We start from the raw sequence: 19483 nt of genomic DNA, 5'->3' as shown, positions 1-19483 counted from the left end.
TCATCCCATTGGTGCACTTCAGCCCAAGGGACTCAGGTTCTCTAGATGCAAACCAATAGGCTAGAATCTAACTTTCTGGACCTTCAAAAAAAAAAGTTTATAATCATTCTTTTCATGTAAGTATATACAAAAACTACTACTAAATTAACCTAATATCACACCTACATACACTGTAAATTACTACAGTTATTTGTTCCAAGTTTGGGCTAATTTAAAAATATATGCACTTAAGACATTGTATGTCTATATATATAAATAAAATCATATAATGAACAGACATATGACAGTACATGTATTTATGGACAAGCATACATCTTTAGTCTTGAAATCAAAACTGTGTGTATACACATAAACATCTTCATAAAGGTATGTAAAAACAATCCACTGGAAGCACTAGTTATTTATCAGGTATTCTGTTTCTTACCCTCTCCTCTATTATAGGAAGTGAAAGATCAATGAAAGGTTCTTTTACTGTTGAAATCTTGAAGAAGAAGAGAAAATGCATATTAAATGCAAAGAACATTATATGGGTTTAGCATATAGTGCTCTTTTTTTTTAATCAAATTATTATCAGAAACTATACAAAAAGCTAATTACAAGATGTATCAAACTACAATGAAGAACTTCCCACAAACATTCTTTAATTTATTTTAAGTTAGCTCTGATTTTCTTTCTAACACTGCACAAAATTTCAGCATACAGACATAAAGGGCAAGGCCATTCATCTGGGCACGAACTGGACCTAGAAGCAGTGTGGTGCTCAGTTTCTCTGCGCTCCAGACAGATTTTCAAGTCATGTGGGCCTTCTAGATGGTTCAGTTTGGCAGAAAGCTAACTTTAGAGTTTCCTGATCCTGGACACTTCTGCACAGGCATTTGACCTCGTACACTGTTAAGCAGCAAGGACTGGTCAATGACAGTTAGATGACAGGTTCTAACCTGATGCTCTCAGAAAAGATTAAATCAAGCTTACTGGTTACAGCCAAAAGCTTTATTAGAATTTTTCACACCATAACATGCACTAGTAATTGTTGAAATAAATCCAATTACTGGGGAAAAAGGGATTGAAAAAAAAAAACCAACCTTCTCTTCTGTCCTGAAGTTTTATTTTGCCGTCTATAAGCCATATAAAATCTAAGCTCTAACTGGAAATATCTGGCAAAGCATACCTAAAGACATTCTCTCTCAGCACTTTCCATCTGCCTTTATGACTAGAACATGTCATCCAAGCCTGTTCCTTAAGCTCTCTCCCTTGCCGTTCTCAAATTCCTTCCAAAACTGACTTATCTTACCTCTGGAAAGGCTGAAAAACAAGGCCTTAAAAAAAAAAAAAAATCATGTTGTACGTGTAAGTTACTGAACGCAGTCATGCCCTCAGTTACTGTCATTGTTGCCCTTCTCTTACAGTTGTGACCCTGTCTTCCACCTGCGACATTTGATATGGACTGTTGGTTTTTTACCTGTTGTATGAAGGTCTCAGCATGGTTTAGGTTCCAGTAAAGCAATAAATGAGATCAAAACTATTATAACTATGATGACTGACTGCCTGATGAGTGATGTTCAAACAGGGATTCCTCTAAAAGAGTGAGTTTGCATGAACAAACATTAGTCAAAAATATCTTTGCCAATGCAGGCAAAGGAAAGCAAATGCTAAACTTCCTCAAAGGGCTACAGCTAGCAAATTCCTGAGTCCTGTGCAGGCAGAATATAAAAAACCAGCAAAAATAAATGAGACATGCAAAATACATACAACCTCTATTTTTTTATATAGTCAAAGTTCTTCATTGATGCTAGTCGCACGTTGAAGTGTAATCTACACACCACACACACGGAAGTTTACCTGGCACTGCAGGACTGTGTTTAATTATTCAGACTAATTGATTTTACTTTATAATATGAAATACAATGTTTTAAACCAAACACAAATGTAACATTCAATTAGAAAAGTCATGCAAATAAGATTTTTCTCTTCCAAAGTTAAAGAAAATTAAAAGGATCATGGAAAGCATTTATGATGAAATGTCAGTAATATTAATTATGAAAGGAATATGCTGTTCATTAGCATTATTACATTAATTATCAAAAATACTTCAAGGAAAAGAAGAGTGATTTTAGCATTTCCCCACTCATACTAATTCAAAGTAATTCAAAGTAAGTAATTCCCAATTTTCAGGTATATCCCAGAAGAGCAGGCAGGAGGATTTATGTTTTAAGATAGGTAGGTGTTTTAAAAATATCAAATAAAATTGGGATGTAACACAGATGATTACAGAATTTGGAACCTCCAGCCTTAAGTTAGATGTAAAATCAAGCCCAGTACTTGAATCCTTTTTGAATTCAAAGGACCCCTCTTCTTAGGTTTGGGAGGATAATGCTTTAAAGAAGGAATAAATTATTTTAAATGAGAGACTTTCAATAAAGTCTTGTTTTGACAAACAAACAAACAAGTATAAAATTGGCAATACAATTTTATACTTTCAAGACAATGTAATCAAACCAGTATGTGATCTATTCCACATCAAACCAAGTTCCAGAATACCTACATTTTCACATTCCTCACACATGACAGTGCTAGTCAATTCACCAACAAAGATCCTATCTATGAAGTTCATCTTCACACCCTCTCTTCCATATGCTGAAAAAACATTGCCTTTTTTAAATGTGAAAAATAACAGATCCAATGCCACACTATAAGTACAACAAAATTCTTTCTAAGATATATTATGAAAGCACAATTTTTAAACATATTCAAAATGTTTTGAACACAATACAATAACTAATACATCATATACTGTATTATCTCAACATTTAAAAATATTTTAGTGAGACGGTTCCCTTTTATCCTTCCCTTCCCCACCTACTGTAACAGAATAATAATATTTTATCTCTCAAGAAGCCACCTTTTAAATAAAATCTCAGTTTTCTTTTGAATACATAATATTGTATTGCCTTAATATAGACACTAGGATAGCAGACAGGTTGTCACCCTTTATAAAAGGTTTTTGAAACTATAAAACTCTAAAAAATGAGACAAAAGTGTGTTCTAATATGTCTCTATGCCTTAACTGTTGTGGATTTGGGAAGGGTGACTTTCAAAACAGCTTAATCATTATTAAGACATTAATTAAAACAAAATCCCCCAAATTAGAACTTTTGCTTAAACACACGAACCAAAAAAATTAATTTAAAACCTCTTGTTTTGAAAAAACATGCCTTCTTTTGAAACAGCTTCCTGTCTTGGCTTTGTAATCATATTTAGAGTGCTCGCAGTATCAGTCAACTGACAGAAATCAGTTTTATTTATGGAAAGTGGCCTCTCTGAGTGATACAATAATTTTGGCTATATAACAAACCTGAAGATGCAGCAGGCTATTTTAGAAAACAAAATTAAATTCTATCTATCATTAAAAGAGGCATTATTCATACAGTGGAAGCCTTTATCCTGGATACGAAGATGCAAGTCAGCACATACTGAGCTCTCCATACTTTAGATACACTCTAGGTGGCACTAGAATAATACATATTACAAGTCTTGTAACTAGAGTACTTCGGGACTGCTGTTTGCAATAGTCAGTTTTGAAGAAAATGGTATTTAAAAACATGTGCGTTTTGAAAAGTTTTCAAGAGAGTTGCATACCTTTGACTTTTCTTCTAGTTTCTTCATCTGCCGTCTTAGTAGTTGGATTATTAAATGCTTTTAAGATACCAGTTTGTATACGCTATAATTAAAAAAAAAAACAAATCTTTAGCAAGTATTTTAAGGGTAAACAGTCTAAAAACCATTAATATGTGATTAGATTTTATCTACTCTTATTTCCATAAAATAAGCATAATTTAATATTTTAAAACTACTGTTGTTATTCACTAACGGTGTCAAAACCATCCAAAAATTTCCTCCCCTTAAAAAGGGAGCCATTGTAGAGCACTCGACAGGTCATCAAGAAACTATGAGATTTTCAGTGAACAAATACTATCCATTTTTTCCGCTGTTGGGGGTGGGGGAAAAAATATACTGAAGAATGGACTGTTACTGATTGACTAGGATACAAAATACTTGAAGGCAGCTGAGTATCTTTTAATAGCCAGACTTCAATGACTGTGTTTGGCCAGTATTTCTATTACTTCTGTTTATTTTCTAACACCGTACATTTCAGAGTTATTTTCAGAGAAAACCTTCAGAGAGATACAAAACTTTTTATGAATCCATATAAATGTCATCAACATTTGCTCAAAAAATCCTAAACCCACATTTTTGAAAGAAGAATCAGAAAGAAGCAAATTCATACATACAGGTGAGCTGTAGCTGCACCTCAAGACAGGGGGAGCTTCCCCCCTGTTTCTCAGTTGCCCTGGGATAAGGAGATGCTGTATTCCTGAGGACTGTACCCTGGCAGCAGAACTGCACAGGCTGGTACAAAAGGCGGCTCAGCCCGACCTCGGCGTGCTGTGGAGAGGGAAGCCGGAGGATGAATCAGGTCCCCAGACAGGGAACACTGTAGCGTGCACGACCCGCGCTTCCCTTTTCCCCAGCAAATGTATTTGCTCTCTAATCCACAAACTCTAGTAACACGTACGAGCCTCCCGTGCCGTGTGCAAATGACATTTGTAATTAAATGTGTCACTGAAGTCACACTTAGAGCAAAGTACCATTCTAGAGACAAATGGCGATACCGAACCTTCTGCAAGTAACTCAAACCCTATGTCCTAACAGGAAAAGAATAATAAATAGCTCTTGCTTGCAGGCAGCAAAGTACACTTTCAAGCCATACATTACAAAAGTGTTAGGATGACAGACAGCGTTGGAGGTTTGGTTTCCAGTTCAGGCACCCATCAGACCAAGTCACACTCCTACCTTATGAGTATGTGACCTGGCTTGTGAATTAACTCCCGCTGCCCCAGCTCAGCTTTGTTCATCTTAAAGCCAACAGTATACTAAGAGGGACTAATCAATAGGTAATTCATGAAGTTGAGCACCATAAATGGGTTTAGGGCCATAAGCAACCCTTTTGTTGGGATTAGCTCGTTGAACCATTTATTTAGGTCAAAGAAAGACATAGTCTTTGAATGGGCAGGGTGCTGTGGACAATGGCAGCAGACATTAATCAATTAGCAGCAGGGTTCAGCCACTTCAGGCCCCGGTGTGAAACCATCTCCGGCCCACATTGCTTGAAACGGCAGACGCTATGTCATCTTTATTGTAGTATCGACAAGCTTTTATCTAAAAAACCCACTTGGGTACATACACACTTTCTAACTTTTTTTAACAGGGATAGGAAAAAGTTCCAACGCTGGTGTCAGATACAAGATAAAAAACCACAGAGAAGAGGCAGAAGTGTAATGTGATTTTTTGTTAGTTCCTGTAACTAGTGCCGTGTTATGTATTATCTGTATTTCTCATCAAAACTCTTAGGGTTTAAAAACAATTAATCCCGATAGGGCTAGGGAGGCAGGGACGGCCGCGTTCAGCTCTCTCGCAGGTGGATGGCAAAGCAGTAGGCTGCCCTTTCAGCAGGCCCGTTCCCTCTTCTGAGAGTAAAGTTTAAAAGCGGCGTGAAAGAGAAAGGTTAGTGGCTGTAACCCCTGCTGCAGGATTCTGGTGGCAGACCCGTCGCTGCAGGCTGTCCCCAGCCGGAGCCCGCGTGCTGCCAGGCTCTGGCCGCGGGCAGAGCTGCTCCTGCCTGTGTCTGGCCGGCACGGTGGCCCAGCCTGACATTGGCCGTTTTGTCACGCCATCTACGGACCAGAAACACGGGATAATTAAAGAAAAAAGAAAAGAGAGATGCCCGTGGCGGAGCAGCCCGAGGTGATAAAGACGTGTCTGCAGCAGTGCCCCATTAGGGCAGCAGAGTGGTGTAATTGCAGGGCAGGGTGGGACCAACCTCTCCCTGCCTGGTGATGCGGGCAGCAGAAATAATGCCCGAAAGGTCACTCAAAATTCTTACCATCTTTCATTACTCTTTTGTGGTAGCTACTGTAGCTGTCACTGGTCTCTAATAATAAACGATTCAAAAGGCAAATACAAATGCAGGTTATCGTAAAGATGGCACATTCACTGGTGAAACAGGAGATTGACTTGAGGGGAAAGAGCAGTCACCCACTGGAGAAGAAGCTTAGTCGTTGTAATAATCCTGCTTTCAGTGAATCCTCATTTGTGAAGCAAATATCGTTTCCACCTTTTATTACATGAAAATCAACAAACAGTAAAATTTCCCTCTACTGCAAAAACATGACAACTGTTTTCTAACTGAAGTCAGCTACTTCTGTTGCATGCCCTGTTCAATGTGTAACTCTGTAAGTGTGACAATGTCAAGGTCTAGCTGTTTCTCCCTGTAGTTCAGTTCTGTTTATGATCAAGTATACCGCTGACAAGACCAATATATATTAATATTCTGGTAGGATGGAGATTTATTCAGCTCTACTCTAGTGCCAGGAACTGGGCTCAGACACAGCTTTATATCTTGTCTGCAAGATAATTCAGTTCAGGATCATGACATTCATCACGTTACTAAATGAGAGGGAAGAGGAAGTACGCTGGTCAGTACAAGATTTAAGGCCCTCCTTTTAAGGTGACTTAGAGAAGGCTATTTATCAAAATATCATCTGAAAAGAAGTTTCAAGACTAAGTCAGGCAGATGAAATCAGATACAGTCAAAATAGTTCAAGCAAGCAAACACACACTTTCTTGCATTCAACAATGCAGGAGGCAGAAATAACGAAGGAAAAGAAACAAAAAAACCCCACACAGGGTCATTTTTAATATAACAGCTTATATACTTAGCACACTTAGATGTAGATTTTAAGTAATGAAAAGCAGCACCTTATTTATAAAACAAGTAGTTCTTCACACTTTCAAGAGATACAAGAAACTTTGCAGGATTTTATTTTTGTCCTTTTTTTCTTTCATTGAACTAGATTTCAGTGAAAATTGTGGGCAGGCCCACAGCTAGGAGCTTCTAATTTCTTTCCAAAAGCTTTAAAATATACTTTGTCAGCTAAATCAGAGGTCCTACTTCTACTTTCTTGATTCCCCTGAAGTCCTTTTTTTTTGATCCTTTTATTTTATTTAAATAAAGGCAAACAATTCAGATTCCTAAAATTATCACGTTCTACTTACCATACTCTTTCTACTGCTGACTGAAACTTTCATTCCAATCAGCAATTTTAACATATCAATATGAACATAATTAAATAGTCTTTCAAAAAAGTCATTTTTCTCAAGATAACAAAAATAGCCACTCTTACTTCATTAAGTACATCTTTAAAACACTGGGAACATGAAGAACGTTGAAGCAATGACTAGCAGTTCACTATACAGTCAAATAAGTTCTTTAAAAACATGCACAAAGACATTACCTTTGTTTCTTCAATCCTCATCGCATCCAACAGATAGTGCAGAAGCTCCTGGCTGTCCTGCTGCTGGAACCCCTTAAATCGAGGAGCCCTACGAAAGAAGCAGTAAGGAATTTAAATTTACCTTGGGAGGTTCTTAATGAGAAAATGTCTACATCAGACTCTAGTTGGATGCCAGGGGTACAAATAGGTACAATCCCTGCTGGACCTCATGGGGCTTTAGGAAGCTCCTGGTGTGGCAGCAATTACACCAACAAGGCTGCACTTTAACCTGGGTAGCATTTTGACCCTGGGTAGCATTTTGACCCTATGGGGTATGGCTTGACTAAAATACAGCTTTGCCAGTAGAGTTTCATCCATGCTAGCAGCGTTTTGCTGACAGACTACACCAGTACTTCTGTATCGCCAAACAGTCCCAATGTCATGGAGGAGGGGGAAAGAAGATTTTCAAAGTGTTTAACCTCCCTCCTGCTAACTCATCCTTCTCTCTACCAAGAAGAAATCTCAAATGTACATAAAACAGTTTGTGTATCGGAAACCAGAAAAAGCACTATAATCTGAACTGAAAAAAGATGGTATTGAAATGCAAGGGAAGTCCCAAGGCTGTGCATCAAACAAGCAAGAACTGCGGGTCAGAATCCAACTGAGAATTTCCTAACTTCTTAAACAGAAGTATACATAACCATCTCTTCCAAATGTTTCTACAGTCAATCAATCCACTAATCTGCAGCTTACTGAACTGAGTGAACGGTCCATGAGTAAGATGGAAAAAGCCCTAGAAATAAGTAACATCACAGAGCATAAGAATTTCAAATGCTATTAAAGAAATATAAAACTGTAATAATAGGATATTCTGATATATGTAATTTACACTGTATTCAATCAGTTTTTATTTATGCTAGATCTCTTCAATTAATATTACAGATATAATATGACAGAGGATTTCAATTCTAAGAGTATCGCTAAGAGGAAAGGCAGGGTTTGGGGCAGGTTTTCTTGGTAGAAAGAGTTAATCACTCTTCCATTATCAGATAAGAGTTGCTTTTATACTTGCTTCAGAAAAGCTTTAAAAGGACCTTTTAGCATCATGAACTATCAACTCACACCATATCCATATCTAAACTTCTGTCCTACAGTCTAACAAACTGCAATATTTCACGTCTGAAATTCATATTAAAACACGTAGTATTACCAGAAGCAAACGAAATACAGCTTCATACCTAAAATGGAAAGAGCCTGAAACCGATGAGACACTCTCTTCAATGTTATTTTGACCAAGACAATATATTTGAATCCATATTCCAAAAACTATCAGGTTTGCAAAGGCAGGTAATAAATTGGCTATACATTGTCTGATATTTTTTTCCCCAAAGCCACTTACGGGAATTGTATACCCAACTGGTTTTGAGAGCAAAAATATCTGAGATGACAGAGGTTGAATTTTCACAAGTCTTCTGCACAAATCAAAGGAACCTTCCTGATTCACCTATCATAACAGCTAAGTGTATCAAGTATGTTGCTCCTGCTGCATATTGAATACAAAACCATTACAAATTCTAGCTTTTCTGCAATTTCTGAGTGCACCAAAACAAGTCATCTGGACAACCCATGGAAGAACATAAAGTATCCACACTGTGATTTAATATCACTACATTTCCTATCACCATTAGTTTACTAATCTAGATAGCCAGAATTAAAAAGAAAATGCTGATACAATGCTCTTTTCTCACGCTATCCAAGTTTAGAAGATGGGGGATAGTGTGGTCCATCTCATCAGAACTTTATAACTCTTGGTAAAATCTTTTAAAGTCTCATTTCTATGCTGCACCCATAAGCACGGGTGGCAGATACGCCAGCCCCAAGCCCACCAGCATCGTTCCTGCGTGGCAGCCCCCTGCAGGGATATCCCTGGCCATCCCCAAAACAGCGGCGAGCAGCATCTCAGGCTGAGCAGGTGAAGTGGCCTGCAGGAGAAAGCCACGAGGCTGCAGCTCTCCAGCTGTGATTTTGTTTGCGAGGTAAGTGATAAGCACTTCTTGTATAACCATGTGCCACAGCCCTCCTTTTTACAATAAAGTTGAATGAAGGAGCGTTTTTTGTTTTGTTTTTGAGATCCACATGAGCTAAAAAGCATTAGGGCTGCAACTGAAAAAGATACTGCTTCTGCATAAATAATAACGTCATTACCTTTGGATGTGCAATACCAAATGACTGTCTGAAATTCCCAGACTACAAGTGCACCTTCTAGAATAATATATACTGGCTACTCAGGTTAAAGAGAGATCTAAATCACCAAGGACTGCAACAGCTTCTTTAAAAAACAAACAAACAAAAAACCCCAGCATACTTCCAAATTTTCATCTCTAGAAATTAAGTCTTAAAGGAAAGGGTCTACACGCCTTAGAAAATACACATCTGGTGTTGCCCTTGTCCTCTCAGACTACACTGTCCTTTGAGCTGTCCTCCTCCGTGGTGTCTGCACCAGCAGAGACGAGCCAGCTTGTGAGTCAGACCAAGGATGCAGAAGGGACACTGGCACTGGCTGAGTTTGTACCGTTGCACTTTACTACACAGGACAAACAAAAACGGAAGGTTCCACAGGAAGAGCAATTCTTTTTTAGTCTTTTTGGATCACCCACAGCATCCACATGACCCTCATAAGTCAAAAGAGGAAAAACATCTGTTTCAGACGACACTACCATTTACACCAGTGATGTTTAGCCAACTGCACAGCGGTAACGTTGCATCTGTTCATAAGACAGCCATTCAGTAGTCTCAATCACTGCTATTCAAAAACTAGATTCCTTTTTTCACTACTCACAGCATCTAAATACACTCTAAATAGCATACTTTGCAGGCATAGATTACACAGAAATTGCAAAATACGCTTATGAATACATGGATAGATCCTTAAGCTGTTATCCTTACTAAGATAACCATAGCTAGAAGGCTTCTCATAAACAATTTGGATCTCCAGCTTCTTGCAACCCCAAATGAGACTGTAAATATTCACTATTAACATATTTCTACTCACATTAACTATAACTTACTGGTCAAACCATACCTGTCTTTCCAGGCAAGTTACCCTTTAGATCTTTAATTACAGTCTTGGACCAATTAATCTAAAATGGGAGTGGAAAGGGTGTTTTTTTCTATCTCCAGTAATGCCACCAAACGGACTCGCTGCAGACTGAGAAGAGCACATGCAGGTGTAACCACGTGCACCCCTCCCAAAATCTAGCACAGGAGACAACTGGCTGAGCAGAGCTCAAACAGGAATTTTATTAAACTGGAAGAACAGCCAGAAAAACCAACCACTTACTTGGTTACTCAATTTTATTAAACGTGTGTTGAGCCAGTTTTCATTTTCAGACTCAGATTGCATGCTCTGGCTAACCAGTACAATGAGCTATAAATGCGTATCAGTATTTTCCCCAGGCACAATGATCTTACTTGCCCAGCCATGCTCTTCAGCCGTTCTAGGGTTCCCAAAGATGCGGTTTCTTTCCCACTCATACACTAAAGCTGCTCAGGTTTGCCTTGGAAGTTTGTGCTCGTGGATAGGAGAAATTAAAGGTGATCAGAAAATGCATCAGGCATTTTCTTAAAAGCTGGGCGAGATGTCAAGACGCCAAGTTAGGGCACAGCAGCCCTGGGCTACAGGCAGGACAGCGATAGAAGGGTCTCAGTTTTGAACTGCTCACTGGAGGCACTTGGGATGTAACTGGAGAAGGATCTAAGGTGACGAGGCATCTAAGGTCAGTGCCTAAAATTAAGTGGAATAAATCTGGACCTGTATATGCAAACCAACATGTTGACATTTACAAATATGATACTTTCACATTTGTACTTTGTATCTACTTTTTGACACAAAGTTAACAATATCCCTAGATAAAAATGATTTAATGATGCTGCTCTACTATGAGACTTGCTATAAAATCTGGAATCAGCTGAGTGGGTGGGTTTTTTAAGCATTCTTTTTAAAGTCAAATTTTTTTTTGCACATGCAGGTCAACCTAAAAAATTAATTTCAAATTAAAAAAAAAATCAATTAATTCAAACTTGAAATACTCCTCTTAAAAATTAAATATTTTGGTTTAATATTGTTAAAATGCAATTTTTTGCTTCTATTAAAATCAAATGTTCTATTTCCAAATAATTTGATTATAAAAACCAAATACATTCTGAAAAGCACTGAACCTTTGTTTTTGATCCAATAAAACACTCAATATACATTAAAAAGATAAATAACATATGTACCTGCATGCACATGTTTACATGCATGCAGTTTCACTTTTCAATTTGCTAAAACAGTTTTCTGATAGTTTCTTTCATTGAATGCCCAGCAATCTGAAAGAATCTTTTTTTTTTTTAACCCAGATGCTGAAATCAGTTCAATTCTGAGAAACCTAGTTAGTTAGCCGCAGTATTATCATTAGTTAGTTTTATTTATGAGAAATTTGTTTTCCTGAGACAGTGAGAATCAATGAGTATATTCAGCCTGTCTCCCCCAGTACAGACACATTAATAGCTCCAGCGTATAGCGAGAAAACAAAATCTTGCATTTATACAACCTGGATCTTGGTACTAATAGGGATTTTTTTTTTTGGCCACAGAAGCAGGGCCACTGCAAGACACATTCTAGTAAAAAGGAAGAAAATTAAGAATTACTTGACAAAAAAGCAAGCAAAAGCTCCATCACTGTTACAGGAGGGTTTTTTTCATTGTAGGCACACCTCACAGAACTAGATCATCAATGCAAATCAGAAAAAAGCCCCACACATACCTTTTGTTACTGTTTATGGTTTGCAGTGTAAGCTCCCGCTGATGAACATACAATGATCATTTCAGATTAAAATTAATTTACTAAATGATATTTCAAGGGAAAATAGTTCACCCGTATGTTCCACACAGTTTTATCAGCTTAAATGAAAGGGGGAAAAAATGAACTCAGCCATGGCATTTTTTTGTTTCTCTTAGTCGTTCATTTCACTAGCATACAGAGCATCTACAAGGACAAGATTATTTAGGCTTCTCTGTGCTTATACTAAATCCTTTTCCAACCTCACATAAATCTACACACTTGAATTTTAATGGCAACAAGGATGATGGGAATGTAACAGCTACCACTTTAAATGTGAAATGGCAGGGAAAGCAACTTGTAAAGATGCTATGTAAGATTTGAGTCATTTACTTGGACTGACAAATGATGTCATTGTTCACACTGCTTAACATATAGTTAATCTGTCATTCATGTATATGCATGCTATGTAACGCTGTATATAATTCTAAATATCCGATGTTCTGTGGAAAAACATTTGAGATTAGTGCATTTGTTTTTGGGGGGAAGCCACAAAGGAAAACCAAAAAACAACAATAAAAAAAGAGGAAGAAGGGAGGGAATTTCACACCACACAATGCATTTACTGGGAACTTCCTACACTTATAAACCAGTGTTGGGGAAAAAAAAGGAATTAATCCATGCTGATACACAGAAATCTGACAACTAAAAGATGTGCACTCTCGTCTCCTTGAAAATATGCTTCAAGCAAGATCCTTGGCAAAAGTGGGGGACTTGAAGATGGTTGGTTGAGTTGACCGCTCACAGATGTGCTGACATATGGAAGCCAGTGCCAATGCGATACAACCTGTTGTACAGTGTCAGCAGGATAATGACAGAACAGGTTGAACTCCTGCTAATGGCCACAAGTGGTGAAGGACAACTGTGACATCTACATGCATACTACTTATCTAGCCTCTCGTTACTCATCTGGAGACCAGTTATAATTGCTTGACTGTCAGTTAAAGAAACACCTTTCATGATGATCTGCTTCTAGAATGTTTTAATAACAAAACCTACACAATAACGTAATTTTTAAAAGGAAAAAAACCACAGTTCTCTAAACATTAATACATTTAATTCCTATCATTTGAACTCCTATTCAAGAAATGAATATGCTTCAAAAGCAAAACTGGGGTACAATTACAGTCATTCAGTCATACTGCACAGAACTGCCATACCTTTATGTCTCTAATAAAAATCCTCTCCAAAATCATCCTTTCAATAATTACTATCTTTGAGCAGAAGATAGCCTAATACCTTGGAAAACTTTAGAAACAATAACAAGTGCTTGGAAACAGAAAATAGAACATGCTATATGATTTTTTCCAGCAGTGCAAAATGCAGAGGAACCCCTCCAATACTGCAGTACACTGTAAAGAAGCAAAGTAAAATGTTTACTTCATGTTAGCCTGAGAGAAGAAATTTTGCTTATCTGCAGATGAAGATGTTTATCTCTCAAGACTGATCAGTCACCAATGAAAGTTACAAAAAAAGCCGGCAAAGGGCCAGTTTATAAAAGTTACAACAATTCACAGAACTTAGGTTTCCCAGTGACACTATCAAATACCTATTCACTGTCATTATAGAATAGCCAGACTGAAAAGTTTTGTTCTTCCTAAAGCAATCGTTCTCATTAGTGATCCCAAGTTATATGCAGCACTATGACAGAAAACAGAGCAAAATCCTACAGCTTGATTAATCCCTGTGATTAATCTTATCTCAAACCTGCCGCGCAGACATTAAGAGTTCTGCTACAACAAGGTGCTTGGTAGGAAAAAACCCAACCAAACATGAGCATGCCCCCACACGTAATTAACAAATAACACAAGACATGCCTGTCCTATCTCCTTTGGACATGCTGGCTGATTTCTTTCATCTTTTTCTGTCTCACCTTCCCCCAAAAGAGAAAACAAGGCACCATGTCTCACCTTCGCCCAAAAGAGAAAATGAGGCACCATCACTTTCTTGCGATGCACCAGATCTCTCGTACCTGAGCAAAAAGCACTTGTTAGAAGTAGCTCTGAATGGACATAATAGCTGACATGCTACAACAGAGCCATTTCCCACTTGACCATCAGAGGGAAAATACGGCTATTTTTACTGAGTAATGGAAATATCTGTCTGGTGCGATTTCTTCCTACCAGCTGGTAGCTAAGTGAAGACCTTTATGCATGAGGTCTTGCATCCCTATAAAAAAAGTTTTCTCTTTGTATGGACGTCCAATTCTTCCTTCTTCCTTGAAGTCCCACTAAGATTTTCAACAGTGCTCTGTGACAGCAAGTTCCACAGGTTAGCTCTATAAAATGTTAAAAAAACCCTTTTTTCCCCTGGCTCTAAACCTGTTGCCTTTCAGTTTCACAGACAGCTCCTTGAACTCTTAGGAGGGCAGTTAAATAAGCAGAGCTAATATATCTTCTATCATTTATTGTCTGCTCTTGCTGTCATGCCTCCTTTTCATGTCCTCTCCTCCCTAATCTCCCAAAATTCAAGTCCCTCTTGACGTGAAGGCTTCCTATTTTTGTTACCTCTCCCTAAAGCTCCAAACTGGCTTTATCTTGTAATGCTCTATTCTGGTTAACATGAATATTGCTACTGAGGATACACCTCCAATGTACCTAATGAAATTATTGGTTTTCTCCTTCATTGCATCTACAAGCATTGCTTATGTAGTTCACCAATACCACACACATTGCAAATACTTGTGTTGTCCAAAATGCTGCACAAGTCTTCCTCCTGAGTGGAAGAAGTGAACACAAAACTCAAACAAGTGCAGATGATTCCTCTACTTTGCACTCATAAACCTCATCCATCCAGCTTTGTTAACTTGTTCCTAAAATTAAAGAAACTCTGACAAAGTTAACTGAAATAAAGGCGTGCAATCTCTCGACTGCTGCTGCATGGAGAAGATTCAATCTCCTCTGTCAGAGAGCTCCTGAACATGACGCAGCACCGTCAGCAAGGCACATGGAGGCACGACAGGGACCCAAAATAATTCTTCACAATCAGTCAAGGAAACTTCAACTGTATGTTCTTCTGCTGTTATCTTTAAATGGTAAAAGTCAAATGGGAAAAATAAGCAAGTTGGAAATCTTTTCTAAAAAGAGATTTTTCTCTACGGCAGTATTATTTTAAAAGAAAAGGCTCAAAGAGACTCCTAATTAATGAGAAAAATCCTGTTTCCTTCACCCCTTAAATCTTGTACAACATTATCTCAGTTTCTCTTAGCATTTCCTCTCAGAAGTGATAAATGTGGAATGCTCCAAGCATTGTTTAGGTTTCCCTCCAAAACTAATCAATATTCCTAACTGCACATGACTTCCATTCTGTCAGTCCCACCTCTGTCTTGAGTTCTGCTTTCTGCACCTGAGAAGGAAGGATGAATACTCCCTGGGGAGGAAAGACCTATGTATATTTTGTGACCACCAATAAAATCTTTGTTAGGCAAGTATTTTTTCCTGCATGTTAATGTAGCAATATAATACCCCTATAAATAATTATTTGGTGAGGGTTTGAAGCAGCTAAATTCTGTAACCACTTTCTGGGCTCATCGCTTGTATGCTGCAACATTTACTTGCTACGCAAATCTAAGCTTTCTTCCACCAATAAAATTATTCAATCATAACAAATAAAGGAAATAAAATTTATGTCCTCTTAATACATCAGTGTTGCATTAGTCACTAAGTCTCTAGATAAGTCAGAAGTCTGCAGTCCTGATATTCAGCATAGTGGAAAACCAACAGAAGGGCCCCGTAGCTATGCTCACAATCTGTCCTTGCAAAACATCTGACAGCTGCAACACTAACAAAATTAACAGTGGATGAATTAGTACCAGACGCTAAACAGTTGCTATAGAAAGACTCATCCATTTCGTTTCTTCTTCTCCCCTTCTTCAACCTGGCTACCCCACCACTTGATAAAATTAACACTCAGTATCATTTTTTTCTTTTGTTATTTAATAAAAAAAAAGCACCACAAATACCCTTTCATACACAAGATGATGAACTTCACGCCATGATCTCCCTAGACTCTTAAAGAAGCAGTCTGCAGTTGAAAGGACTGTGTCCCAGTTCTCTTACTGCTTCTGAGAAGCAAACGCGCATCCACTTGCAGAGTTTCTCACTTGCAGATTTTGGGATCCCACCCGGTGCCGTGACAGAGCTGCAGCTGAACAAGGCAGCACCTGCTCCCTTTCTTTACAGGCTCTCTGCCCACACCTAACCGCAGTCCTATGTGCCTTCGCCCGCTCCTTTTTAGCTCTTCCTTCCTTCCCTGCCTTCTTAGGTCTTCTTTCACTGAGCACTTTTCCATTTTTGAGTAAGGATGCCCAGTTCAAATGTGAGCATTCAAACTCTTGCATAATGCAACATCTCAAGCAGGTGGAGTCCTGAAGTCCTACAGGAAAAAGCAACTCCGGACATCAAATTCAGAAGTGTTATTCCAGCACTGAACTTGAAATGAGGGCAAATGTCAGGTGTTAAATTATACAGCTACCTTTACTATATCTTGCATTAACTGATCCAACATGAAAACATGTCATCATTCAGCTGGGAGATTAAAAAACAAAAAACCACCCAAACTCATCAATACCAATTTAATCAAAATCTATATATATTTTTATATATATAATCCAATTGTGTCATCAGGGAGAAGTATCCATTTTTAAAGGATCAGCCTTCTGCTACACACAAGACAAATGTTATTAGGAAACCGCTGTGTTACTTTTTGGCTAGATAGCATACTATAACAGTCCTGACAAGTAGATAGATCGAAGTGCATAAAGAACAGCAGCAGACCATCCCTGCTGACAGCTTCAGCATTTCAACCATTCACATTTGTAAGAAGCCTCGTAGGATTTGGAAGTGACTATACTAAGTATTACGTAAAACGTCTATATTGTCCATGACCACTCAGTGTGCGTGTCCCTGTTTGCAAGCTACAAGCAGCTATTCAAAACAATGTTATGGTAAAGACTGGGAAGACAATTCCTGGGTCACTGAGTCCAACTCTTCATATCACAGACAAGTACATCCTACACTATCTGTACAATCTGGTTCATAAATTCTTTACTGAAGAAAGGTATGGTCATATACTGTAGACTGGAACTGAGACAGCAAGATCTGTGATGGGGAGAGAATAAATTAATAAAAAAAAAAACCCAAAACAAGGTTGCAACTGGAGTCAGAAACTTTTATGTAAAATATATAAAACCAAAACATTATCATTAGACGTCCTTTTCCATGCCCTTCTCCCCAGTAGTTAAATGTCTTTCTCTGACCTATCTCTCTGAAATACAAACATTTTCTTTTCAGTGTAGTACTTCCTTTCACACATGCATCCTGTCATCTCTTTAGGAAAGATGCTGTTTGAACTTTACTTGTTAAGTAAAAAGAGTTTCTGCTAATGCATGTGAAGACCACAAGTAGTGCATGCCTTTAAGATTACTTTATTAACACAACCTCTGGGCAGGATTCAAAAAGCAGTTTACAGAGAATACTGCAGCAACACAGACTTCTCCCTAGCTGGGACTCCTGAAATCTTGCTGTGCTCTCTCTTTCATTTCAGCTTTGCCAAAGAGTAGAAAGCCAATTTTAAAAGATTAAAAAAGGCTTTCTAAAAAAGGCATGACAGAACACTGCATTCATACTGTTTAAGTTAATGTACAGTAAATGTATTCAGTTTGCAAAGATGAAGATTTCCCGTTCTCTTACTTCCACCACTGTAGACTGCTGAATTTGCTGAAATTCTCCCTTTCTTCTTTCTTGCTCATGTCACCATCAATAACAAAATAATCAAAAGACCAAAACCTTCTGTCATACCCATGCAGCCACTTACTGCCCCTGAACACCTAATTTCTTGCTAACAGGATGTGGCTGACACTTTTATTATTGATACTAGAGCTAGTAAAGGATTTATATCTAAGTTGTGTTCTGCAAGGCTAACAAAAGTAAGAAGTAGGGGTGAAGGCAAGATATGGTAGAAGCTGACAAATACATGTCTAAACAGCAAAAGTCTGCTGCCCACATTAAAATGTGTTTCAATTTTAGCTGGTAGTTAAAGTATAGGCTCATCTTAAGATGAAAAAAAAACAACAAAAAAAAAGAACAACTAGATATCTGAGATTTAATACCGATATATTGTGCAGCCACCACTTGATGACTACACGAACACACACACAGAGCAGATACAAAATAGCTATTGCTTCAAAAATACAATGTCATCTGAAGTGCACTGCATCATGATTATTTTACGGTGAGTTTGCTAAGGTGGGCTTCAAAACATGTTTTACTTCATCTTTTCCCTTCTATCCTTAATACTTACAGAGAAAAATCTACTATTCTTATTTAATCATTTCCCTTCCATTTCTCGGCCAAATTTTGTTCTTATAATCACATTTTTGAGTCATCCCTGAAACAGGAGGACGAGTGAGGAAAAAACATATTTTTCTTCCCTATATATTTTTGTTCCAGGTAGATAATGCTAAAGATAGAACACTGCTGTTTGACTCAAAATCACTATAAGGACACTTTATACACACTTCCTTTTACAGCTCAAAAGAATCAAAAGGAAGTCAAGTACAATAGAAAAAAATATAATATTAAGTATCTGAAGTTGAATTTTGAGGATAAAGAAAAAGTAATAACTGATTTCTTTATCAGAATTAAATTGTCCCAGCTCTAGTCTAAAAGCTTTTGTTTCTTTATACCATATTTTAAACTCATGCTTGCACAGTGAGGTTGCCCTCGAATGCCATGGTAGGAGGCTGCAACTTTCCTCCTAACTCTCTTGCTGCAGAATGCTTACAATTCCATACAATAATACTGTAGCAAATAAATTAACATGCATTATTAACCTTTTCAAATGTGAGATTCAGCTATATCATCCTTCAGTTACTCTGCTTCTACAGCTTCTTGTACTTGTAAAGTCAATATTTAAATATTTGTATCAACTTTTAAACAGGTCTTCTACAGGTGTTTTAAAAAGCAATATTGTTTGCATCATAATTGAAGGCACCTACGAAGCACCACTGTAAACATTTTCCACACCAAGAAACAGGAGTTTCTTCAGGGCTTGTAAGCTCTTTGCAATCTGGAGCCATATGCCATTTCAGTACTGCTTCAAGTCCTTGCTTGTTAGACCCTTTTTAATTTTGAATTGATGCCAAGGTCAGACATCATAGCAGAGGCTTCCCATTTAAAAGCTTAGCCTTTTTTTCAAAATACCTACATACACTTTGCAGTATTAGCACAGCTTTATGCTAATACACAACAAAACCTGAAAAGTAATTCTATTT

At 37.8% G+C, this 19483-nt stretch overlaps 1 protein-coding gene across 1 annotated transcript in view; it reads right to left on the bottom strand.

Moving 5' to 3' along the window:
• The window catches only part of USP45 (ubiquitin specific peptidase 45), a 54805-nt gene that overhangs the window by 10132 nt on the left and 25190 nt on the right, over nt 1–19483 (bottom strand). Inside the window, 4 exon segments of the mRNA XM_052781441.1 lie at nt 425–481; nt 2543–2634; nt 3637–3718; nt 7353–7440. Coding sequence (XP_052637401.1) covers nt 425–481; nt 2543–2634; nt 3637–3718; nt 7353–7440 — 319 coding nt within the window.

The sequence above is a fragment of the Harpia harpyja genome, chromosome 3 (assembly GCF_026419915.1).
Source record: "Harpia harpyja isolate bHarHar1 chromosome 3, bHarHar1 primary haplotype, whole genome shotgun sequence".
In the NCBI taxonomy this organism is placed as follows: Eukaryota; Metazoa; Chordata; class Aves; order Accipitriformes; family Accipitridae; genus Harpia; species Harpia harpyja.
Note: the sequence above shows the minus strand (reverse complement) of the source record. Positions and strands in the feature narration are given on the sequence as shown.